The sequence below is a fragment of the Triturus cristatus genome, chromosome 10, assembly GCF_964204655.1.
Source record: "Triturus cristatus chromosome 10, aTriCri1.1, whole genome shotgun sequence".
In the NCBI taxonomy this organism is placed as follows: domain Eukaryota; kingdom Metazoa; phylum Chordata; class Amphibia; order Caudata; family Salamandridae; genus Triturus; species Triturus cristatus.
In genome coordinates this window covers 413,502,085-413,528,956 of record NC_140593.1, presented here as the reverse complement: position 1 = coordinate 413,528,956, position 26,872 = coordinate 413,502,085, and the positions used below count along the sequence as shown (strand labels likewise).

The 26,872-nt window shown below is 43.4% G+C and overlaps 1 protein-coding gene across 1 annotated transcript in view; it reads left to right on the top strand.

Annotated features, from left to right (window-relative positions):
• Positions 1-26,503, top strand: part of LOC146789534 (uncharacterized) — a 317,842-nt gene extending 291,339 nt beyond the window's left edge. Inside the window, exons 18-19 of the mRNA XM_085631700.1 lie at positions 4,731-4,810; positions 26,092-26,503. Of these exons, the coding sequence (XP_085487826.1) occupies positions 4,731-4,810; positions 26,092-26,214 (203 nt within the window). The 3' untranslated portion in view covers positions 26,215-26,503. The remainder of the gene's footprint in view (positions 1-4,730; positions 4,811-26,091) is intronic.
• The last annotated feature ends 369 nt before the right edge of the window (positions 26,504-26,872 follow it).

Here is a 26,872-nt window from a genome sequence, read left to right as displayed (position 1 = left end):
GTTGGAATTCCCAGCAAGGAAATTCAGGGGAGCTGGTGATGAAGTCTTTGTGTCCTTGAGACTTCAGAACAGGTGGCAAGCTGAGTTAAAAGCCCTTGGAGATCTTTTCTTCAAGCAGGAGACAAAGCAAACAGCAAAGTCCTTTTTCTCCTTTCCTTGGCAACAAGTAACCACTACAGGCCAACCCCAAACAGCACAGGGGCAGTAATCTTCCTCAGCTTCTCCAGTTCTTCTCTTTGGCAAAGGTTCATCTTGATTTCCCAGAAGTGATCTAAAGTCTGGGGTCTAGGTCCCACTTTTTATACACACAAATCATTTGTTCTCTGAAGGCAGAGAGGGTCTGTACCCAGCCAAAACCAGTTCTGTCCTCTCGTGCAGCTTCCTGGCAAGAGGTGGAGAAAGCATTGTTGAAAGCAGACCTGGCCCAGGCAGGTGAAAGGAAATCTTCTGCCCCTACTCTAAATTCAACCCAGGTCCATTCAGCCCTGTCCTGACTCATCAGACTCCCGGAGCCGTTGTCCTCTTCCAGCCCCTGTTACTCACAAGCCAGACATGCAATACACAATGTCACCCACACTAACCGATCTGAGTTCAGGCATACTAAACTTTATTTTCCTATCTTGTTCCCTGGGTCAGTTATGTTTATACGATGTTATAAGCAAACTGCCCATTCTGGCCTATAGGAACAGATAGCCTTGCAATAGTGAAAAACAAAATTGACAGTATGTCACTATTAGGACATGCCACACACATCAGGGCATGTCCTACCTTTCACATACAATGCACCCTGCCCATAGGGGTACCTTGGACCTACCTTAGGGGTGACTAACATGCAGAAAAGGGAAGATTTAGGGACTGGCAAGTGTGTGCACTTGCCAAGTTAACATGACAGTCCGAGACTGCACACAGGCTCTGCAATGGCAGGCCTGAGCCACATTTTACAAGCTGCTTCTCTGGGTGGCACAATCAGTGCTGCAAGCCCACCAGCAGCATTTGATTTACAGGCCCTGGGCACACATGGTGCACTGTACTAGGGTCTGACAAGTAAATCAAATAACCAAACATGGAATCACTAATCCATACAACAATTTACAAAAGGGAGCACTTTCACTTTGGTACTGAACAGCAGTGGCAAAGTGCCCAAAGCATCTAGACCAGCAAAAACACAGGAGGCAACAGCAAAATGGTGCCAAGTCTAACACTGCCTAGAATTGATATGGGTGCAGTGCCTGTAAACATCAATCAAGCACTTTTATGGTCAAGCCATTTAGCTTAAAATAAGTGTTCAGATTTTACAACTGGGTCCATGCTAGAGGAAGCAGAGGCATACTGCTCTGTTTCTGGCACTTTTTGAGACACCTATGATAGGCACCGGCCGTCCACCCTCCAAAGTGCAGGCGAGTTGAGGGACAGTCACTTCAACCTAAATGCTCCTCACTGTGAACATTGATTCCTGGTGGAATGCAGCCGTCTGTGAATCCTCCATTTGCAGTGGTCAAATTTTCATTGCACACAACAAACAAAGCCCTCTGAATACTGCTCTTGGAGATGGTCGATTATTTAAATAATACATTCTTACCTATTCCGGTCATGATGACCTGAGTCTTTTGTTTAATTCTATTGATCATCTGGGGTCATTTGTCAATTGGCTTGGTTCCGGGATGTAAAGAAGCAGCACAATGTATCATTATGTTCACTTGAATGGTTAGCTACAAACAGTTCCTCATAGGCAGGTGGCTGCTGGGAGTATTGACAATGTGTTTGGTTGTATTGTCTTCTTTATCTCACTTTGATCGCCATATAATGAATCGGGGCATTTGCACGTTTACGGAAAGCTTGATGTGTCTTAATTGAAAACTGCTATTTCTAAAGACAGTGGTCCCTAGAGAAGGATTAATGAGAGCAAACAATAAATATAGACCCAATCAGTACTATATTATACGGCAGTCCAGCCGGACAGGTGTTTTTAATATATAGTTGCTTAAATATACACAAAATTCAGCAAGAAACAAATAAAGTGGGACACGAGCCTGTATCCAACTTAGTGGGCAGGACGTACACATGAAACAAAAAGGCTCAGGCAGATTAAATTGTTTGTATGAGACGCATTTTGGTGGGACAAACAAATTGTAGTGGAGACAGCATTACACATGATAAGTATTAAATAAAGAGGAGTATATGGCGTACAACAAGTCAACGGCATTTCGATCCTTACAAAAGATCTAGGATCATCATCAGGACATTTTGCCTGTATACATTTTGCCTGTAATAAATAAAACCGTAGGAGGGAATAAAGGATGAAAAAAGAAAAAGACATTTGAAAGTTAGCTCGGGTGGAAAACAATTTGAAAACAACTTGGGTGCTGGTGAGGGCAGTGTATGTCAGACCAACGTAAGAGGATCGCACGCGAGTACAGTGATACCGGAGAAGTAATCAGAACGTATAAAATTGCTAAGCAAGAGTAAAAGACTTAGGCAATAAAAAGCAATATTTGCTAAAAGTCATAGTCATACGCGTGCAGTGATAAAACGCACAATACGGTAGAGAACTTGGAGAGTGGTGAAAAACCCGCGAAACTAGCGGAATGCCAATGAAGCACCAGTGTTGAAAGCAAAATGGGCGTGGGATTGCGTAAGAGAAACAAGGAATAATTTAAAAAGTGGCAAACGCATGCACTGGTGAAGCGCATGTGAAAACAGTGCCAGTGGGTAGAGTGCTTGAGGACAACAAGCGAAAGATAGTTAAAGTAATACCTAGATCCAGGTCAGAGTGACTTGGAGGAAGTTTGTTTCAGGCGAAGACCGAGTAGAAGTCCAGGCCAAGTACAAGGAGAGTAAAGGATGCAGATAGCCGCGGCCGGTGCAGTTGGATGCTGGGTCAGAGTCGACCTACATGAAAAATGACAAGTGATGTGGATCTAAGAGAAGATCGTAGAGATTGGCGGGGCACCGAAGGAGGAAAGAAGCTTACCTAATAATTGAAAACTGCAGCATTCATACTAAAATGTAGGGCGAAAAATGATGCATACTGGAACTATTTTACTACAATTTTCATCTTTAGCCTTGATTGTTATGGATGAATTATGCTCCACAATGTCTTTGGCTGAGGTGGACAGTGTCAGTGGTGCATGTCTGCCTCTATTTACATCAGCACAGGTTTGACTGTACAAACATGGAAATCAGGCCAGAGGCTTTATCACCAGAATCCAGGGCCCCACCATTGACATAATGTTTATATCAGCTGATTGCCAAGGCCCGTGACAAGGCAAACTCCTTGGAAAACCCCCTTCGTACTCACCTCCCTTTTCTGTAGTGTAGCCATTGCTCTTCCCAAGAAAATGCAATAGAAATTATGGATGACAATCAGCTCCAGCTAATGGACAAGAAGAAGCTATCAGCCTCACCCTCAAAAATACTCCTGGATACTATCCCTCTCACTCCGGAGCCCTGCCGACCCTCATACATTAATCAAATGATAACATCATTGCACACCTACCATTATCACACACCCAACAACCGATTCAATTCAGCCCCAAGTGCTATGTAACTACCTTACAATGATCATCCAAAATTCCAACGCAATGTATCTTCACAGACATAAGATACTTTTTTTCAGCCGGTTTTTCTTTCTGCCATCTATTCCCTTACTATACTGTCCTTTTCCTCTGTTGGTCTCTCAACCTTCATTCGCCTGACCGTCTCCATTGTGGCACCATCAGCACACTTCCCTGTTCCTCCTCCAGCTGGGTTGTATGTTGACACATTGTTTACAGAAACATTGTGCTACCAAAACATTGCGGCCAAAACATGAGGAAGTTAAGTATATATAGATAAATAAAGTTTTGCTGTGTTTAACTAAACATCTACATGACTTCAAGATATTTACCTTCATAACTGCCAAAATTCCAGGTCCATGCGTGATGTGCTGCTCCAGTCTAGTTTTTTCCTCCAAATTCTGGGACTTGTAGTTCTGTATTATAATGGAATAAGCAAGACTGCAAGTAGCAGCACATACTGCATGGACCTGGGAATCTTGGCAAGGCTGTATCGTCAAGGTACGCATATGTAGAGTTAAGTAAAGTCAACCAAAACTTACCGACCTATACTCAAGTTGTCGATATTTGGTTACTCGATATTCTGGAGTCGATTTTGAGGTGGAACAACTCCAGCCGGATCCTCAGAATCGTGCTTCATCTACCCAGTGGTGCCTCTGCAAGTGATCTTGGTGGTGGGGGGCACACAATGAGCCACTGATAAAACTGGTAGAGCCAACTGCACAGGGCAGTCGTTAAAAGTGAATGTGTGTGTCTGTGCAAATATATATTCACTGAAATCAAAGGTGAACGTGGAGTTATCTGTGAAAAGGTATTAGGATTTTAACTTGCATTTAAAGAAATAAAACCTTAGAAATGTATTGAAAAAGCACTACCATTTAAAAACCATAAACCAGGGAAATTTGGTATAAGTATAACATGCACTGGCATAGATTTCAGATGCCATGAGTAATGTAGTATGTGTGGTCATACGCAGTGCATCACAGCGGTGCATGTTATACTCATGTCATTTACATATATCTGTCAAATTTCCCTGGTTTTATGTTTTTTTAAAAAGTAGTGCTATTTTCGACCCCATACTCTGATAGTGTTTAAAACGTGCAAAAACTGCTATATGTTTTGGTTAAGTTTTGTTATAACAATATTGTAAAGAACTTTGCCTGCATTTTATTTCAGACACAAATCCTAGGTACGTTTTGAGGAACTGGATGGCGGAATCTGCTCTACGCAAGGCTGAAAACAATGACTTTTCTGAGGTAAATTAATTACAGCATTCTTATAGCTGGTGTGATACAGCAGAACTATAAAATAGATGGCCAGTGTTGTTAAGGGCGGTGGTGCGAGAGCACCATCACTAACCTAGCATTAACAATGAGGATGTTTCCAACTAGTTAGTTAAATTTTGAAAACTGTCGTAATTTATATTGAAAATAGCCGGAGTTAATTATTTTGCTTACTTAATTTCAGTTTAAAATAATATTTTAACAAAGCTGCAGTGTACAACTGTTGCTGTATTTTTAGATTTGTACCCTTTCACATTTTTCTCCCTCTAAAATTGTTTTTGGAAACTTTTGAAACAACTTTGTTTTGCATCTCGAATTCCTGTTTTTATGTATTTTTATTTTTCCCGAATTGGAATTTCTTTGGCATAAGTGGATTTCTAGTAAATTCTTATATTTGGTGTAGTGGAAACACCCAAATTGGATTGAATTAACATTTTTGTGTGCAAGTGATCCCACTCGAGAGTCCGCTGACCAAATTTATATGTAAAATTTAAAACACTTGCCTGTATGATCATTGATGACTTCTAATTTGGTCCATTACAATAACATTTTACATTTTCTCTTGGCATGGTGACTTGGCTCCTCTCTTATAACTACTGTTACATGTTTATCTGCTAAGTATGTTAATTTCTGATGTATACGTCTAACACCAGAACTGCAGCACTTACTTGACACCATTATAGGCAGGGAGGGGCGGTATGCGCTGGTTGAAGGCCGACTTGAGAGCTTACGCATTTTCCTGGGGAGCATATATGCGCAGAACACTGATCAGGGGGTCTTCTGGGCCACGCTTTCAGGGGTACTAGCACACAGAACTGGGACGCTGTGGATACGAGGCAGGGGCTACAATTGCATGCTTGACATAGAGCTGTATCAATCCCACACCTCACTCCTCCGCTCCGCCCTTGTTAGACCTGGCACCTTGGCGTGAGTTTCCCTTCCACTTTTTGCTGATGTGCCTCATGTGTTTTGTTGGTGTTAGCTGCTCAGGGCACTGTGCCACTGCTAATCAGTGCCACAGTGCAAGTGCTCCCTTTGAAAAAGTGTATACATTGATTGGTTTCCCTGTTTGGCTTATTTGGTTTACTATCAGTCCCTAGTAAAGTGCACCAGGAGTGCCAGGGCTTGTAAATACAAATGCTGCTGGTGGGCTTGCAGCACTGGTTGTGCCACCCACAGAAGCGGCCTAGTAAAATGCGTCTAGGGTCTGCCATTACGGAACCTGCGTGCAGTCTGGTACTGTCATGCTGACTGCGCAAGTGCACCTACTTGCCGGTCCCTAAACCTTCCCTTAACTGCATATTAGTCACCCCTATGGTAGGCCCAAGGGCAGGGTGCATTGTAGGCATAAGGTAGGACATGCCCTGATGTGTGTGGCATGTCCTAATAGTGAATTACAGCCATTTCCGTTTTTCACTATAGAAGGCTACCTGCTCTCCATAGGCCAGAATGGGCTGCTGGAATTATTACTCTATAATCCCAGCGGACTCAGAGAGCATGGTAGGAAGTCAAGTTTAGTATGCCTGAACTCAGAATAATAAAATACTTATTTTAGTAAAGTTTATTTTAATATCCTGTGTTTGTAAATACTACTTTTAGAAAGTTAGTATTTACTTGCTTAGCCATTTCAGTCCGCCTCTGCTTTGTGTGTGTGTGTGCTGCCTAGTTTCAGTGAGGGGCAGGGCTGGGGAATTCCAGGAGACAGGCCGGCTGCCAGGTGGTGGGTAGAGAGATTACACCAGGATGGGTGGGAGGAGTACACCTTGACTCTGAATAGACCTGTGCTCTGCCACTACAATGCTGGCTCCGCCCCCTGTGGAGCGGCTGATGTCTCTGCCCTGTGCACTGAAAGGAAAGAGCAGAGTCACCACAACAAAGTGCTCCAAAACCGGACTGAGCCAGGCACAGGCCCCCTGGCGACAAAGAACAAAAGAAACTGTGTATAAAAGAAGGAGCCCTGCTCCTAAGAAATCAGGTCCTGTTTACGCCAAGAAGAACCTCTGCCCGAAGAGAAGGACCTGGGAAAGCTGCATGGAAGAGTACTGTCTCTAAGCCTGAGACCTGCCCTGACTGGCCTGATCAAAGTGAACTGCTGCCCTTTCGAGCCGGAGCTCGCACCATAAGACATGCTTTGTCTCCTCTGAGCACCGAGGGTCTGTGGCCCCCGAGCCGTAGAGCCCATCGCAAGGACTGACGCCCACCGGTTCGCCATCGCTGGACGACGTTGCAGCGCTGCGCGCTGAATTCACCCTCGAGCCGCCCCTCCTTCCTCCCCCCTCGAGGCGGGCTGTGGAAGTCCCGATGCGCCCCCACAAGCACCGTGGTCCTCTGCGACTGAAGACTACAACGCGACATGGGACGCCCCCCCTGTGACTGCCGAGGCCGCCGCGAACTCTCCCTCAAAGAATAAGGTACTGTGCGCTCCAAAGGCCCCTGTACGGCGTGTACCCTCCTCGGTACAGTCCGTACTGCGCTGTACGCCACCGTCCCGGTACGCTGCTCACGCGGGAAGCGTGAGGCTTAGCGAGACTCGTACCGAGCCCGTACGGCGCGTACTTACAACTGTACGGCCCGTACGGTTGAAACATTCAAACGCTTGCTCACGCGGGAAGCGTGAAGCGAAGGAGGAATTGCACTGAGGGTGTACGAAGCGTACCGGTACGGAGCGTACATTCAGCGCTACGGTTCGCACGGACCCCAAAGAAGCAGAAATTGCACCCAACTTTGCTATTTGAAGAACTGTGGCATTCTGGACTCTGCAATACAAGTAACTGGAACCCTATTTAAAAGATAACTACTGTATTTGAAGCCTGCTTGAAGAGTCTTGATATAAAGAGCTTTATTTTGGTAAAATACAGTCTTGTGTCTCTGTGTGGTGGGTTGGTGGTTATTGTGGGACACTGTAAATGCTTAACCTCATGCCCTCTGGAATCTAGCCTGACTGCTCGCGCCACGTTACCTAGAGGGTGAGCAGGGGTTATTTTTCACGAGTAATCCTTTGCCCTGACTTAGAGGAAAGGGTCCCTGCTTGTCACAAGCGCATACCTGCGCCAACCAGAGACCCCGGTTTCTAACAGCCCTGCACACCCAATAAGAGTGCTTTGCGAGGTAGGTCTGTCAGTGGGCGCTCGTGGATACCTGGAGAACCACGCACCAACACTCCTGAATCTATTCATCCTTTTCTGCACCGTACAAACTTTATGTTCCCCTAGACCGCATTCTATGTTCCACCTCCATTTTAGATACGGTTGTGCATGCAGACTACTTCGGGCGCATCATTTCAGACCATGTCGCTGACATTGTGGATGTGACATGGAACGCCCCAGAACCCCGGGACCCACATGGTGTTTCTCCCGGGAAAATCTGGAGGAACTGGTATTCCGCGAATCCCAAAAGTCGCATATCAGACACTTCAAGGTAAACAATGCCACGGCGTACACTAGTATATCAAAAACATGTTTTTGTATTCATTGGGAAGAAACAAAAAATAAAGATTAGAAAAACAACCAAAGGTAAGCCAACAAAGTGTACATAGACAAAGAATAATGTTCCCTTGTAAAATAACTTCACACACACTAACATATTTTTAAAAAAGAGGTTATTTGAATATACAAATGGATCATTATTCGAAATTTGTAAAAAATAAATGTAAGTAAAAGAATCAAATATTCCGGACAATCAAGAAATTCTGGTGCAATCAAGACAGACAGATATCCAATACACAATAATAGGTTGCAGTGTCAGACTAAAGTGAACTGATGTCCAATAATACATTGAAAATATCACCTATTCAATTGAGGATGTATGGTTGTTACTTAAACAAATTCAAACAGTCCATAATATCAGAAAGAAAGTTGATGTTTCAGCCCAGAGCTAAATGTGACCATGGTCATCATCGGGGAATTGTGTAATAAGGACATTTAGTAGAAAGCAACCTAAAAAAAAAGAGAAGTGAGAATAAAGAATTCACCCAAAGTGTGTATATAAGGGAAAAACTTGGAAGTAGCCATCACCATCGGCTTACCTAAGGAGTTCCATTGTAGATGAAAGAAAAATGATAATAGAAAGTCCTAAACCAAGGATTGGTCCTACAATGATATAAATAAAAAAAAACAGTATCACATACAAACGCGGGCCACAAGTCACCGAGCAAATTAGTTAAAGTATCCTTAAAATTTGCAAAAACCGGAAATTGCGACGAACAGTCACCCAATAGAAAGTGTCCATCCAGTGGGTAAGCCACGATCTAATTGTACCTTTACAAACAACAGAGTGAATTAGACCCAACAGAGGTTGGATAAAATAATTAGACAAAAAACATCCACTATCAGAACACTTACTTGAGATTCAACTTAAAGAATTCCTTCCCGGCAAGTGTCAAATTTCAGCCCACGAAGGAGGAGTCCCACGCAATGAAAGGGACCTCAAAGGAGAGCAACAAGTGCAAGACAAATGGAGCAGCAGAGCAACCCACGAACAAGTCAGGGACCCTCGATACAAATCGCTGGGTCTGTTCCAGTCAGCACGCATTAATCAAGGAACTCGTTGATGCGTCTGATATCAAGCGCCATGAGCTCAATTGTGATAGAAGGCACAACGTGCCTCGCTGCACGGGGGAAAACTGGGTAATATAGTACACAAAATGTGCGTACAATACGTATTCAGGCACAGGCACAGTTAAAAAATATATATTGCATATATATGTGAAGCGGTACCCCCCCCACTCAAACCATCATAATAGCATTACAACCGTCAGCCGACAATGATGGTCCCAATTTGTCTGTTTCAATGCGGGGGAAAAAAAGAGATGAATGAATTCACATTGAACTAGACTAATTACTGCAACTCAAATCATCAAGAAACCCAAAAGAGGGACAACAATTAAATCCACTCATTATCCAAAGAAAATAATATGTCTCTAAAGACATATAAAAATAGAGAGAGCGCTGAGCGAACCCCCTACCTAGTCATCAGAAGCAGACTTGATGCAAATCCAAATCACCAGGAGTTGCAGAGTTAGTCAGTTAGTCAAAATAATCTTTAATCGATTAATTAAAACCATAAAAGATACACACAGCACAATTAAAATAGATCCATAAGAGTTAAAACTGCTATGGTGGCAGCCGAGGGGCATGCAAAGCATCAAGGATAACATTCATATCAACACTTCCGGGACACAATTCTGTCTAAAATGCGAAGATGAATATTATTTTGTTAACCCCTTGAGTGCCACGCCCTTTCCCCGCCCTGTGCCGGCCCTTTCATTAGCGGGCGGGGTTCATGACGAGATAGTCTCGTCATGGGCACAGCGCAACCGCGGCCCATGACGAGACCATCTCGTCATGGGCACTCAAGAGTTAAAAAATAAAATATATATACAAAGACAAGACAATGACACAAAACCAAAAAGACTTTATAAAACAACCATAAAAACATGTAATAGATCATATGGCAGTCACCCCCTTCTTTTTCTAATCCTGACAGTTCATTAAAAACGTTGCTACGTTAAAACCAACATATTCATTAGATAACAATTGTAAAAAGATAAGCAGTCATAATACAACCAAGTGGTGCCATTGTTACTGCAATTGTTTTAGCAAAGCCGGAAATAAAAACACCAGAACAAGCAATTAGATTTTTTGGAAAGAAAATAGAATTTGAAAAAAGTACTGAAAGCCAACCACTATACAAAAAGAACCACAGAACAAAACTGTTGTTTAGAAAAAGAGAAGAATAGAAGAATAATGAAAGTATTAACAAAAATGTACAAAATACAGATACACATGAAAACAACAGGCCTTCCCAGCAAATCCAAATTAGGAATCACCTTTTTACAATCGATACAGTTTGTATTGTTTCGTCATTGATGTTAAGACCTGTGATGGCAGAGTTCAAATGGTCAATCCATCTGCATTCCAGCAACATCAAAGTTTAGGAAATAAAGGCAATTTTATCCGTCCTCCGAACTTGCTCAATGACTTGCCACTCAAACTGTTGCTCAGAGTGTCCCATTTGCTGAAAATGTTCAACTAGAGGTGCGGCGATGATTCCACACCGTATTCTACTCCTGTGTTCCGGGATCCTACAATTTATCCATTGGGCCGTCATCCCAATGTACATCTTACCACACCAAATGGCATAAATAACATTCCGGGAGTTACACTTCATATGACAAGTCAAAGTAAATTATACATTTACGATGTTGGAATACTTTGGTGTTAAATTATAACCACACACACTACGGTGTCCACTAGGGTATTTGAGTGGGATGCTTTCAAGGTTGTCACGAGGGGGATCTGCATGCGGGAAGTTGCAGGGATTCGCTGAGTACTCAAGAGGGATGTCAGGGAGGCTGAACAAGGTATACCCACCCTAGAAAGACACCTCCCGAGGTCCCACACTGACTGACGCCAAAACTCTTTACGCCACTCTCTGGGAGGGACTGAGCTTCTTCAATCTCAGTGCCTATATAGCCAGGACGCATCAGGAGGGAGACAGATCTGATCACCTCCTCGCATGGCTGGTTTGGCAGGATGCCGAATCAGGCCTGATCCTGGAAATATCCTTGCTTACTGGTGACAGCTTACATGCACAATTTGACATCCTGAATACATTCTTCGTGTATTACTCCTCTATATACAAGGCATCCCCTTCCCCAGACTTCGGTGCGGTCGAAATGTTTTGGCAGGGCTTGCATCTCCAGTACTGCCAAAGAGGATCTAGACCCCTGTTTTCCGATTCCCAAAATCAAGCACGCCATCTGGGACTTAGCTAGAAATAAAACCCCAGTGCCTCCATCCCTCCAAGAATCTCTCCTGGTGTCCCTTCCGAAACCTGGCAGGGATCCGACCCAATTATGATCATACAGGTGGATCACCATCCTCCTTGCAGATTCTAAGATTTTGTGGATGATTCCGGCTGAAAGGTATGCTCACATATTACCCGACCTAATTCACCCAGACCAAAATGATTTTGTTCCACGATGTAGAACATCTCAAAACATCCTATGCCTGTTTCATGTGATGGAACAGGCTCCCCAGTGGTTCCCACATGCGGGCTGCCTAATACTGGATCTTAAAAAAGCTTTTGATACACTCATATGGAATTGTCTTTTCCAGGTGTTGGTCAGGCTGGGGGTTGGACAACACAACTTAGTATACACAATATTGTTATATGCCAACCCTACCTTCAGGATTCGCCTAGACAGACTTATCTTATCGCCATTTCCGTGGGCAGAGGCACCAGACAGGGGTGCTATCCGCAATGCTATAGAGCCTCCTGCCGTTCGGCTCCGACTGGGGGGTGGGTCTTTGGTGCTCCTTTTGGACAATGCGACCCACATATTGTCTTTGTATGCAGATTACCTGCTGCTCTACCTCCGTGACGTCTGCTCAGACCTCTCCCCATAACACACTACACTCCATGTGTTTGCATAGGTGGCGGGCCTCCAGGTCAACTGAGCCAAATCATGTGTGTATCCGCTGAGTTGCAGTGCAACCCCACTTGAGGTGCGACTCAGAGGGACCCTGCTGAACTGGTAAGGCATCACAGTCCAATATCTTGGAATTTGCCTGTAGCACTCCCCAGCTGGATTATTTGAAGGTATCCTAAGGAGAGTCCTTTCTGCCCTAAACTCTCAAGTGCAGTTCAGGAAAAATTTGCCTTTAGCTACAACCGGGAAAATAGCCCGGTCCAAAATGATAATCTTACCTAGGTTGCTGTATTCTCACCCCACCCCCATCCCCAAACGCTTTTTCCAGGAGCTCGATACTATGTTAGGGGAATTTATATGGGGAGAAAAGCACCATCGAATTGTGCTGAAAAAGCTGCAACTGCCAGTTGGCCGAGGCGGACTCAGAGCCCCATTATTTGAGGCTTATTGCTTAGAAGCCCAATAACAATGGGTTTCACAGTGGTTAGCAGGGCGAATCATGGGAGAGACATGTAATGGATCTGACCCCCTTACACCATCCACGCTTCGAAACTTCCTACTTCCCAAAGTTGCACTCCAGACCACATGGTCACTGAAAGTCACTTTTGCCCGTAAATGTCTTGCAAGGGTGTCACACCTCACACGCCCCATGCCCCAGCACTCCCCCTGCAGGGCCTCCCACAATTTCCCAAGTCCTATTACGCCACTGACTTCAGGAGCTGGCATGAGCAATCCCTGACAACAGTAGTAGATCTCTTTGCGGATGGGCACCTCCTTACCTTCGACCAGCTTGTCTCTGACCATGCTATTCCATTGGGACAGTCTCTAACATACAGACAACTGCGTAATGCATGCCAAGCCCTCAGGTCCACACGTGATGAAGAACCCCAAACACACTCTGTTATGCAGGCTCTGCTGCATATGTGGACAGGGCGTCACTTGATAACATGGATATACAAAGCCGCATGAGAACACACTGAGTTCCCATTGGCAACTCTGCGGGGCAAACGGGAGGATGATGTGGGACGGGAGCTATATGAGACCAAGTGGGATCAGGCATCAACGATTGTCTAGGAATGCCTGGTTTAAAAAGCATACAATTCTCTGTTTTACACCTTGCCTACCTGACGCCCAAGCAGCTCAACTGCTACTTCCCTAATGCACACTTTAGCTGCCCCATTACCATTTATTGTGGTCTTGCCGTTCCCTATCCTCTTAATGGCATTCTTTCCATATTGTGTTGCAAGAGGTCACAGAGCTTTCTGACATTAACATGTGGGAGGCCTGCGCCCTTGGAAGCTTCAAGCATAGGACACATGATAGGGTGGGAATAACGTTTTGCAGTATGGCTCTCCTGCTCACTAAAAGAGTCCTTTCCTGCAGCGGAGAGCAGAACAAGCCCCACCGGTGGCTGTAAGGCATGGAGCAATGCGGAAATAAGGGAAGACTGACCTTATATGATGGTCTTTCTGGCAGTTACTCTAATCACATATTCCTCTTCGCCCTCCTGCCTGGCTCTTGCACCTACTAAAAATAAGCCAAGTCAGTGTTTTTGGTACACTGTCATCTCTAACTTGTCACAGCTGCTCCTTGTAAGAAGGTGTGGAAGGAAAAAAAGGATAGAAACTGATGTTAGTGCACCAGAGTAGCTCCTATATGCTGCTCTATTCTATCCCCTCTGGGGCAGCGACAAAGTAATTTTGGGGTCCGATGGTGCCATCTGGTAGCGTGTAGGACCAATTGCTTTAATTAATTTTGGATCCAGTCTGGCACCTGGGAATAGTCTAAAAGTGAGAAATATGCAGTTAGATAGAAAAGCCATTAGAAACAGCATTACCAAATGGAGTGGGTGCAAGGTTTATTCCTGAGGAATGTTTTTTCCCTTATGCATATAATTTTCTGAGCTATTTTAAGCAATATTTTTCAGAAGAAATTGGTTATGGAGTAATTGGCGCAGACAACCATTTCATGTCTTTTATCCAATTCTAAAATCGCTAAAAAGTGGTTAGCGATATCGTTTTCTTCTACCACACAACAAAATAAACTGTACAAATATTTCAAAATAAATAAACAGGAAAACACTAAGGGGCATATTCTCAAGAACGTGTGATAACCATCGCAAAATTATCTTAACGCAACTCTTCACATCGCAGTCTATCGCACAAAATAACACCGTGTTAATGTTGTATTCCCAACCCGACGGCACCATGCGATAGTAGCAGGATAAATCGACGCTGAAAAAATGCGAAACGCAAAAAAAAGTTGCGATGCCCCAAATCGTGATACAAATATCAGCGACAACCAGCAACAGGCCTGCAATTCCCACGCGTCATGCGGGAAAGTGCATTATAAAAGCAACAAAAAAAACCCACACAAAAACCAAAGCAAACCGCGTAGCACCATGGATGCACCCGGACCGAGTGCAGAGGACAACCCGAACCCCACAAGCCCCACGGAGGACCAGCCAGGAACCCTGTGTTCGGGGAAGGGCAATGAGAAGAGGAAGACGAGGTTCAGTCCGCAGGAAGACCGGATCATCGTCACGGAGGTGATAGAACACTACCAACAACTGTTCGTCACCTCCACTGCGTCATTGGCAACACAAACGGAAATATGGCAGTCCATCGTCAACAACGTGAATGCAGTTGAAGTGTCGAGGAGGTCAATGGAGGAGGTCAAGAGGCGCTGGAATGATGTGCAAAGCCAAACCAAACCGAAACTCGCTGCCAACAGGAAGGCAGCAAAGGCGACTGGAGGTGGGAGTCCTGCGCCACAGGAGGAGCTGGATGAGCTGGAGGAAATGGTAGCCACAGTCATCAGTGTGGAGACGGTGGCAGGAGTTGGGGGTCTGGACACAGCTCGATATGACCTGACCCAACAGCAACAGGGTGAGTAACGACCAGGGACTGGGTGGACGGAGGGAGATGGACACAATGGCACACATGCACAATCATGTGTAGCACACTACACACGCACAATGATTGTGTAACATGTCCCTGATACCCTTGGCACACTGCAGCACACATAGAAACACCAAGTAGGACCCCGTCCACAATGTGCACAAATGGGCCCCCCTCAATATCATCAATGCGACAACCTACCCATGCACATGTGCTGAATCCAGAAAAGCAGCGACTCTGTGAGCCACACTGACAATGCAAGTGACACTGCATGACCGATAGCATGGCTGCAGTCAAAATACATGACCTGGTGCACGAGACGACATTGAGGTGGCTGAATGTGGACCACATCCGTGAAGGAGCAGGTCACACTCTGAAACATCCACGTGCCCCTACAACCCATGACGTCCAAGACACATATGCAGACAAACAATGCACAAGAGTACAAAATCTAACCAAGAGCACAAATGTCCCAATTCGCAAACATCCCAGCACCCGAAAAGCACATAAGTCAAAGGCACACCGCCTCAAAAGGATAAGGGGCCGCTAAATTAGAGCTGCAGGGGTGACTCTCCCACAATGCAGCACACACACATAGCAATCACAGCACATCAACATTGACGACAATGTGGTACAAAGTGCAACGCTTACACCACAGGACAGAGGATACAACTGGTGCCGCTTGTGCGTAGAAACTGGCCAGTCACAGCTGGCATTGCATGACACTGTGAGATAATGTACGAGTACAACCACACATCCGTCATGTAGTCGAAATGTCCACTATCTCCCATCAAATAGCCAGCTTCACCAAAACAGTCACAATGTACATTGTCATGCAGTCTGTATGTAAACATCTACAATGCGTCAACATACATGGGACACACTGTTAACCTGCATCGCCCCTTTACATTGCAGAGGGACAATCAACACCTCCTGCAGAGCAGACCACTCATCTCTTCAGTGATGATGAAGAGGACACCCTGCACATTTGCTCAGACACCTTCCAACGGCTAATGGACAGCCTCTGCACCCCACCACCAGGAGCAGGGCAGCCCAGCTGCATCGAGGGGACACCACCCCTGCACAGACCACGCAGCAGGAAGCACACACCACCACAGCTCCCTCCCAGGACCCCCACGACCAACGCATTGGAATTCCAATGCAGTGTGTTAGGGTGCCAGGAGGAGATAGCTGATCAGCTTTGGTGGGGTTAGACCTCGTGGCAGCCAAACTCGATGCCATAAGTGGGTGTCTGAGTCCCATCAGGGACTAGTTACAGTCCCTAACGGACACCCACTGTCCGCACCATGTTCTCTAACAATCCTTGGCTGACATCGCTGGGGCTATTACTCTGATTCAAGAACTGTCTAATCAGACAGGCTCCAGCGATGACAGCACAGAGTTGGCACAGATGCGGAGGACAATGGAGCCCATGGACCGATGCAGGCTGGAAGTATGGCTGCCACGGCTGAATACCAGCAAGATGTAGCTGGGATCTTCCATGCCTTGCAGTTCCTCATCTTGCCATTGCTGCCACTGAGCCTGTCCCAGATAGCTGCTGCAGGAACTTCGACACACACATCTCTGCCCCCTGATGTGTCAGTGGCACACAGTGATGCAGCCCTATCACCTTCGCACCCTGATGTGTCAGTGGCACACAGTGATGCAGCCATAACACCACTACACCCACCGGACACATCAGAGGAGTAAGATGTGACATATCTTTGTCCGGGGGGTGTCGGGGGTGCCTGGAGAGGGGCCCGGGGGGGGGGGGGGGGTCGTGGGGGTGGTGGCGGTGGGTGTTGTTGCCCTCTTGGGGCTCCGGGATGCATGGTCAGTGTCTCCATGGCATCTGTTGTTCTTCAGGTGTGGCTGTGGGCTGGGCTCCCTTTTCTGGTGCAGGTTGTCGTCCGACTTTACACCAGGTCAGAGCAGGTGTTAATTTCCTGCTGCTAACGCGCCTTATCGCCTGTTTTGAGATCTTATCGCCAATCTGGCTGGTCGTTGGGAATGTTGCGAAGTGGTGTTGTCGCGGCTTTTTGCACGGGAACGCCTACTCTGCATCTCATTAGCGATGGTTGCTGGGGTCATCTGTGGCAATGTTTTTTGAGGCTGCTATTGCAGGTAAACTGGTGATAGCTGTTAGCACCAGCTTGTGAATAGGGCGATACATTTATCGTGACTTTGGCTGCGGTAAAGTGCCGATAACTCGGCAATAGATTCTTGAGTATATGCCCCTAAGCATTTTTCGAAAGCATGATGGGAAAAAAAAGATTTTAAAAGGATCAAAACAAATCGAGGCACTTTACTTGGTGATGCACAAATTACAAATATTCACTGAAGCCTAATTTTCACACATTATTGTTTGTGCACTATATAGTTTTATCAGTAAAAAAAAAAAACTGTCTGAGCAAATTTAGTGGTCACTTGTGACGGTGTACTCCTAAATGCAACACCAGCTACACGCTACACCCTTAACATACTCCTTCTAAATGGGCATGGCTCATTTGTGACACTTGTTCTTAGTATGATGCATGGATTTTTCAGAAGCCCTATGAGTTCAGTAATGTAAGATTGATGGCAGCACCGAAAAGCACATAGAAAAGAAAAAAAGATGAGGAATAGATATTTCTCCTCCTTGTGCCTCCCTTACGCCTCCCCTAAGAGTTACGATTTCTCCTAAATCTGGGCCATTGTCAAAAAGCCATGGATGGTGCTGGGACTGCCCCCAGCAACGCCCATTGCACTCCCTTTTAACACAGAAAACTGCGTTAAAGGGAACAATATTTATGAGGCAGAATTAAGCCAAAAAAGTGGCTTAGTTCTGCCTCCTAAACATGGAATCAAGAAACAGGTGTAAACCCGTTAACCCAGTCGAGACCCTGGTTGAGTATATAAACAAGGAACAACGTCTCAACCGGTGGTCATTTAGAGGACAAATACATAAAAGGATCCAATCAATGGGAGAGGAAAAAAGATGCACAGACGTTAGCTCTGACAGGGGGCGCTTCATTCGCCTGTTCCCGTACTTTTTGCTGCTGGATATTCACTCCTATACCTCAGAGGAACGCATCTTCTAACCGAGGCCTCTGGACTTCTCCTCAAGTCATGGTCCATTGATACCTGTAAACAATGAGTATGCAGTTCCTACCAGAAAGAAAGATGACAAGTAATAACTATAATGTGACCACCAGTACAATACAGGAGAGTGATCTCCTTAATGGACCTCCGTCCTTCCTACCTTTATCCTTGCGGGTGTTTGGGCTCGTTTACCAGACCGTTTGGACCGGCCGTTCCGTCTGGGTAGGATAAAATCTGTGAACCTGCTAAGAGAACCGGCACTAGAATTCAGTGTCCACGGCGACCGGTACTGTTATGGCCCGGACCATAAGCAATAAGGGTTATACTTGATTACCCTTTTTGACACCAGAGGTACCCCCACATTTTTTAGGGTGCTGTAAGGGTGGTCACTTTTCACTACAAGTGTTGGGTGCCCACCACCAAAAAATGTGTAGGTAGTATTTCAAATTAGGTCCTGAGGAATTGCCATCGATTTGATAATAGGGCAAGAAACATGTCGACCTCACATTTTAGCGTATAATAGCACAACATAGAGTGACTATACGCGACTCTTCATTTTTAATTAGGGGAGTAACCAACTTCATTAAAATTATCTTGATTGGATTATTTTTCCCCTATTTTAACTTCACTTTACACTTCACATTCACCTACACTAGGACCCTTACTCGCACTTCACCTGCCGGCTTCGGAATAAAGATCTCCGTTAAGTAGGCCCCATCACGGGTGCCTGATCGGGCATTGCAGCGCCGGCCCGAGTAGGAGAAGACCCGATGATGAAGTAAGACACCTTCTTGTCAGGTGTGTGAGGGTCTTTTTCCATTAAGGAGATCACTCTCCTGTATTGTACTGGTGGTCACATTACAGTTATTACTTGTCATCTTTCTTTCTGGTAGGAACTGCATACTCATTGTTTACACGTAGTCTTTTGGGTACGTATGCTGGACCTCATTATAAAAACCCTTGTTACTCCTTCCCCTCATTTTTGTTTCCATTGATACCTGCCCCCTGGACCTTCATTCCCACATCGTACTTTCAGCGCATATTTCCCGACAAGGTTAACCATTGCACCTGCAGTTTTCTTGACTTCAAGTCAAGGTCCATTGACACCTGCCCTCTGGACCTTCAACCCTACTTCGCACTTTCTAAGCAACTTACCCGACCAGGATAACAATTGTACGTGCGTTTTTCTTGTTCCCTACACTACAGAGCCAACCAGGACCTTCTACATTTTGTTTTCCATTCCGCTGGACCCTCAACTACATCCACAGCACCCAACCGGTTAAAGTAACCCAGTCCTGATGATGACCTGGAATCATACAGGTCGATACGCCGTTGACCACTCAGCATACCCAAAGGCATGGTTAATTGACAAAATATCAATAGCAAAAATATAGATGACAGAATATAGATGTAAAAATATAGAATGCAATAATATTCGACTCCCTATGCTTAAACAGGTAAGTACAAAAATATCGAATCAAAAATAACGAAGTAAAAAATATAGATGTAAAAAATATCGATTTAAAAATATAAATAAAATAATATATATTAAATATATAAAATATTAATATTATCTTTAACAAAATGAATTTAATGTAATATACATTTTAACCAAATATAAAAAACTTAATTTAAAAAAATGTAAACACAAATATAATCATTTATACACATATTTACTTTAAAATAATTTATTAACTTTATCTTTATTTAATGTTTAAACTTTTAACTTATATAAAAATAAAATATATATTTAAAATAAAAAAACATTCTATAATTAATTAAAACATTAAACTATTTAAAAAAATTAAAATGTACTTTTCACAGTACAATAAACACAACAGTAGGGAAAATGTTTGATACCGGAATAAATACATTTTCTATTCCAACTCCAGGGAATACAACAGTAGGTAAAGTGTTGGATAGGGGAGGGGTAAGATTTACTGCTCCCCCTCCAGTGAGTGCAAAAGTAGGGTAAATGTTGGATTGCGGAAGAATACAAATTGCTATTCCCACTCCTGTGAGTGTAACAGTAGGGAAAGTGTTGGATAGCAGAGGGGCAAAAATTACTATTCTCACTCCAAAGAGTGCAACAGTAGGGAAAGTGTTGGATAGCGGAAGGGTAAAAATTATTATTCCCACTGCAGTGATTGCAACTGTAGGGAAAGTGCTGGATAGCGAAGGGGTAAAAATTACTATTTCCACTCCAGTGAGTGCAACAGTAGGGAAAGTATTGGATAGCAGAAGGGTAAAAAATTACTATTCCCACTCCAGTGAGTGCAACAGTAGGGAAAGTGCTAGATAGTGGAGGGGTAAAAATTACTATTCCCACTCCAAAGAGTGCAACAGTAGGGAAAGTGTTGGATAGCAGAGGGGTAAAAATTACTATTCCCACTCCAGTGATTGCAACAGTAGGGAAAGTGCTGGGTAGCGAAGGGGTAATAATCACTATTCCAACTCCAAAGAGTGCAATAGTAGAGAAAGTATTGGATAGCGGAGGGGTAAAAATTACTATTCCCACTCCAGTGAGTGCAACAGTAGGGAATGTGCTGGATAACGGAGGGTTAAACGTGACTATTTCCACTCCAGTAAGTGCAACAGTATGGTAAATGTTGGATAGCGGAAGAATTAAATTTACTTTTTCAACTCTAGTGAGTGCAACAGTAGGGAAAATGTTGGATAGCGCAGTGGTAATAATTACTATTACCACTCCAGTGAGTGCAACAGTAGGGAAAGTGTTGGATAGTGGAGAGGTAAAAATTACTATTCCCACTCCATTGAGTGCAATAGTGGGGAAAGTGTTGTATAGCAGAGAAACAAAAATTACTAATAACATTTAAACAATTGAATTTTTTTAAATAAACTTACAAATAAATAAACAATATTTTAAAAATATATGATTAAATATATTAAACATTTAAAAAGAACACATATAAAATTAATTACATATAACAAAAAGGTACAAATATTATATAAAATAAATTCATAAATTCATTTATAAATAATATTTACTTAAAAGGAGCAAATATTAACAAACAAACAAAATATTTAAAACATAAATGTATTAATTTTATTTCCTACCCTATAACACCACACCAATAAAAAAAGACTTCACCCTTTTTATTTTACTTATTTCCATAATTAACATAATAATGAATTTAAAAATTATTAATAAAAAACATTTAATGAGTACACATTCTTTACCACTATAATATCCACAACACACACCTAAAATGTATTACACAATTACCATAATAATTACTCATTAACTAATTTAAATTAACAACTAATTAATCATCAATAAAAAATAAATTACTTCCCACCCTTCCCACCTATAAACACCACAACACACATAAAATTAATTACACAGTTATCATCTTTAATTACTAAATAATTAAAATTCTTTACGAACTAATTATCAATTCATCAATTAAAAATAAATTACTTCCCACCATTTTCACCTATAAACCCCACAACACACACCTAAAATTAATTACACAATTGCCAATTAATTAATTAAAATTAATTAACAACTAATTATTAAATATTTAATAAATTAATTTACACATTTAACACTATAACATCTCAATTAAGCAAATATTGATAAATAAAAAGTATTCAATAAATGTAATATAGTTAAATTACTTCCCACCCTATTCCCCTATAAACCCACATCCCGCTACGGAACTAAAAAAGCTAAATTATAATAAAAATAAATTAATAACTACTACAATTTTATCACATATAATAAACATACAAACAATTCTTATACAAAAAAACATGAATCACACACACATAAAATATATACTAAAATACATAATATTAATAAAAAATCGATATTTTTAACAGCTATATTTTTGCAGACAATATTAAACACTTCGATATTACTTACCTAAAATCGATATTCTTGACCACGAGAATTTGTCTGTCGATATTCCTGACCCACGATATTTTGACACAATATTTGTGCAATTCAATATTTTTTACTCGATATTCTGTCTCTGCACCCTCGGGCATCACTGTGGTCCACCCAAGCAAAAAACCTGCCTTGTACATAATCACCATTGTGTTGTTGACCCCCAAGTCTTCTGTATTATTACTTTTGTTGCGATGTCCACGCTATTTTTCACCTTATTGTGTCACTGTGCCGTTCACTGTCATGAGCACGATATGTGAACACCAACCTTTGGGTTACTTATGCATACACTGTATTGTAGTGCTGGTATAACTACTTGCAAATAAGAATCTACTTCTCCTTACAAAATTCTTGTGGTCTCCCTTTTTTCCTCTCCTATTGATTGAATCCTTTTATGTATTTGCTCTCTAAATGACCAAAGGTTGAGACGTTGTTCCTTGTTTATATCTTAAACATGGAGCAGGCTCCTGTGCCATGGAACGTCATAAAAAGTGACGTTCCGGCAGCGCAAGCAGCCTCATAAATGAGGCCCTGAGAGAGGGGGAACTGGAGTAGCTGTTATACACAGTACTGCAGTAGAGGTGGGTGAGCCAACAAATTAACAGGGAGAGCTAAGTTAAGGGTCTGTCTTGGCTGGATGGAAATATGCTGAGCCATGGTAACATTAAGCATGGAAATCAAGAAACAAATATAATGCAAAAATATGATAAAGTGTCTCCATAGTTTCAATAAAGCATATTTCCTTGACAAGCATTTCACCTTAGTACATCAGATTATATCTCTGCATTCACAGGCATGATAAAATAATTGACTATGATCACACAATGTGGTCAAGTGGCTAAGCTGGGATTGATCTCAGGTTTTCTGGTCTCACATTGTGTAATTCAGCCACTAGATTGATATCCCTTTCTCGCTCCTGTTTAACATGATAGGTTATTGCTTTGTCTTTCATTCTTGGTGCATGAGGTTAGAGGGAGATACCAGGCAGAAGCCTCAAGAATGGGCAGCTCATTTTGGGTAAGAGCTCTCAAGAGGACCTAGAGCTGGACCAGAGCCTAGCATCTGGCTCGAGCCTTCAGTGGCTCACTCACTTCTGTACTTTACTCTGGGTATTCTGTGCCTGAAATAACCTTGGATGCTGCTGCTAGTGTGATGACTGGTTTGTATGTAAGGATATCTTTGTTTGAACTGCTGATGACAATCTTGTACCTGTGCTGCATATGAGGGAAAGCTACACTGTTGCCAAATGTTGCACACTGTGTTTGTGTGTGTGTTTACATACAGGATTGGACTGGTGCTGCGGATGCTGCCCATGTTCTGTGCATGTGAGGGAAGCTTACGTTGTTTCTGACCAGATAGGTATGTGTTCTGCGAGTGTGAGGGAACCGTGTACTTCATCATGATGCTGTACCTGTTTTGTGGGTGGAAATCTTGCTATGCAGGTGAATCAAGCTTGCACCCATACACCCCAGTGCTGTTTCTTACACTTGTACCAAATCTGAAATAATGCTTGTTTGTTGTATCTAAGGAAGGCATTAAATGGTACTGCCCAAGACCACATAACCCATATCTTTGAAGGAAGCTTACAGTGGCCATGCAATACTACACTTAATCCATGTCTTTGAGTGAAGCTTGCACTTATCCTGCAGTGCCACACTTGTCCCATGTCTTTGAATAAAGCTTGCACTGTCTCTATAGTCCATGTTTGTTCTATGCCTTTGAATGAAGCTTGCACTTACTGGCCCTACAGTAACATACATGTTGCATGTCTTTGAAGGAAGCTTGCCCTGGCTGTCACTACAGTAACACACTTGTTCCATGTCTTTCACTGGTCTTGTAGTTCCACACTCGTTCCTTTTCGTTCAGGGAATATTGTGATGCTCTTGACCAGTGTTGTGTGCCTTATATGTGTGAGCCAAGGACTTCCTGCATTCCTGCTCCCTGTGCTCTATCTACTCCTGGGAGTTTTAGATCTGACTAAAAGACTATTTTAACTGTCTCACCAGCATCATGTTCTAACAAAAAAATACATAATCTTGCTTAGACAAAATGGACTTTAGGTAAGTCCACTTCAGTTATTCATCAGAGAGAGGGTTATTCATATATTAGTTCAGAGCTTCAGAACACCCAACATACAGTTGAGCAGTGCATCAGCCATCTTCACTCAGTGGCTTTGTTGCCACTCTTTGACTCTGCCTAGTAGGCAACCACTGGTCTTTAGGATGTCAGGTAGTCTGAGTAACAGTAGTATGCCTGCTTACTCTGTGTGATTGTTCATCTAGAGAAATTCGTCCTCAGGAGATATTGCCTTAATTTGATTACCCCAGCAGCTCACCTGTAAATGCCGACTAGTGCTAATTGAGTATTGCCTTTGCTTCTGGACCACAACTGTCTGATGCAGAGCGCCAGGCATCACTGCTGCAAGCTTCAAAACCATGCCACCTTCTTGAAACGGTATTCTGCATACTTTGCACTATACAAAGCACACAGCGCAAATTGAAGGACCCCAGTAAGAGGGAGCATCAACCACACCCATTCTCCCCTATAGCTAATTTGTGGAGGTCATGTTTAGACCACAACCTGCCATGCGTCTTCCAACCCCTCTCCACACTGGGCATTTGGCCACTCCCTGTGCCCATCCTCCACACACCTAGTGCTGACAGGGCACAGGTGAGCAGGGCGTGAGAGCATTTCTAAGTTCTGCATTCAGTCCTTGTGCTCCCAGATCCACAGGGCGATGCTTGTAGGGGTTTTCCAGCCAGCTGTGTAAGAAAGGTGTGGCTTTCTTTAAGCACAGTTAGGTGGCGTGTAGAAGTGGGTGCTGTACAAAAAACGCTTCCGCTAATGGTTCAGAAGACTATAAGGTTGCTCTACTCATTCTTAAATCTTCGTTTTGAAATTAGGAATAGTCAGTAATGTGGCAGTAGTGTGATGTATTTAATTTAAACATATTCGTTTTTTTTAATAGCTCCTTATTTGGTTTTGACATAACATCTCCTATGCGCCCATACAGTTATGTATTTATACATCATTTGTGTTATGTAAAAAATGTCAAGCTAGAGCTTTGATGTTACATTTTTTTTAACACATTAGGTTAATAAAACATTAGTGTAGTGATCATATTGTTGAGATTCATTGTTGCATGCACTTGTGCTATAGAACACGCAGATTGATCAACTGGAATGCATATTTTTCCATTTGCAGTTACCAAACTAAGGGGCTGATTACGATGGTGGGCGGATCGCCACCGCCGGCCCGGTGGCGGCGATCCGCCTGCCATAGTAACCTGATTTACCCACCACCAGATTACAGTGGCGGTGGGTAAAGCGGCGGACGGAAAGTCCGTCCACCTCTTTTCCGCCGGTCGGCAATAGTTACGATTGCCGGCTGGGCGGATCTGGGGCACATATATGGTGGCGGTGCCTAGCAGGCACCGCCATCCATATTATGATGTGTGCCATTTCATGCCTTTCCATGGCGGCGATGTCGCCATGAAAAGGCTGGTGGGGAATTGCTTTGGGGGCCCGTTGCGGGCCCCCTTGGGGGGGCTGCACTTGAGGGGTACCTATGGTACCCCCTACATTGCCATGCACAAGGTGACAGGCACTGCACAGTGCTGCCACGTTGTGCATGGCAATGCACAACATGGCATTTCACCATTGCGGCAGGTGCTGCTGGCTGCAGCACCCGCCGCAATGTTAAAATGCCTGCATCATAATTGGAGGGGCGGGACCGCCGCATGGCAGGCGGGCGGTCCCGTTACCGCTAGGGTGGCGGGCGGACTTAATTCCGCCCGCCATCCCAATCACCCCCTAAGTATTTATTTAGAGTTAAGGATTGTGGTATGCAACCAAACTTCTATTTGATGTAGAAAAAATAAGTGATTAAAACACACAAGTTGGATTAACCAATTTCCCTTTCTTTAAAGGTTCGCCTTTTGCACCAAGTTTTACAACATCCATTTAAAAAACAAGCAGTGGCAGAGTCAGCAGGATACGCTTCAAGGTCACCTTCCTGGGCCAAAGATCTGAAGGTCAGCTGCTCATCTTGAGAGAACACACTAAGACAAAGAGGCAATGTGAAAAGATTTATAAACTGAGTAAAACCTTTGGAGCTCTTTAATGAAAAACGGCCTGGAGGGGAGCAGACAGGAGTGACAACAGCTCACGTTGAGAGAGAAAACGAAGACCTTCCATTTCCATCTGTTAATATATTTATAATAAAGCACTACACTGTATGATGTGCACTATTTAAAATGTTTTTCAGTTGAATAGACTGAATGTGTATTTGTCATTGTCCCTCAATAAACCGTTCTCTCTGTAGCTCAGGAGCACTGACAATATGGAGGCCATCCAAGATGAAAGATGCCTCTGGTTGTGGTTATTCAGATTGTTCAGCCTTTAGACCAATGGTGTACTTTTCCTTTTTTTTTTAGTTTACAACTCTAGTCTTCCAAATGGTTCTGTGTAGATCTGCCTATGTTTCAATTCGAACATTTCTTTTTATTTTGTTCTGATTTAACATAAACATGCACATTTACACTTCCTATCACTGCCCTCCTAAGCCTGATAGTTGTAATGATGTAATTTGTTTTCATCTACCTTTAATCAAAATCTTTTGAAAGCTCTGGCTCTCTGAAATTAGTCATTAGTGACTCTAGACTGGTCTCACTTAACTTTCCTGTCATATGCTTCACAGACACACCTTTC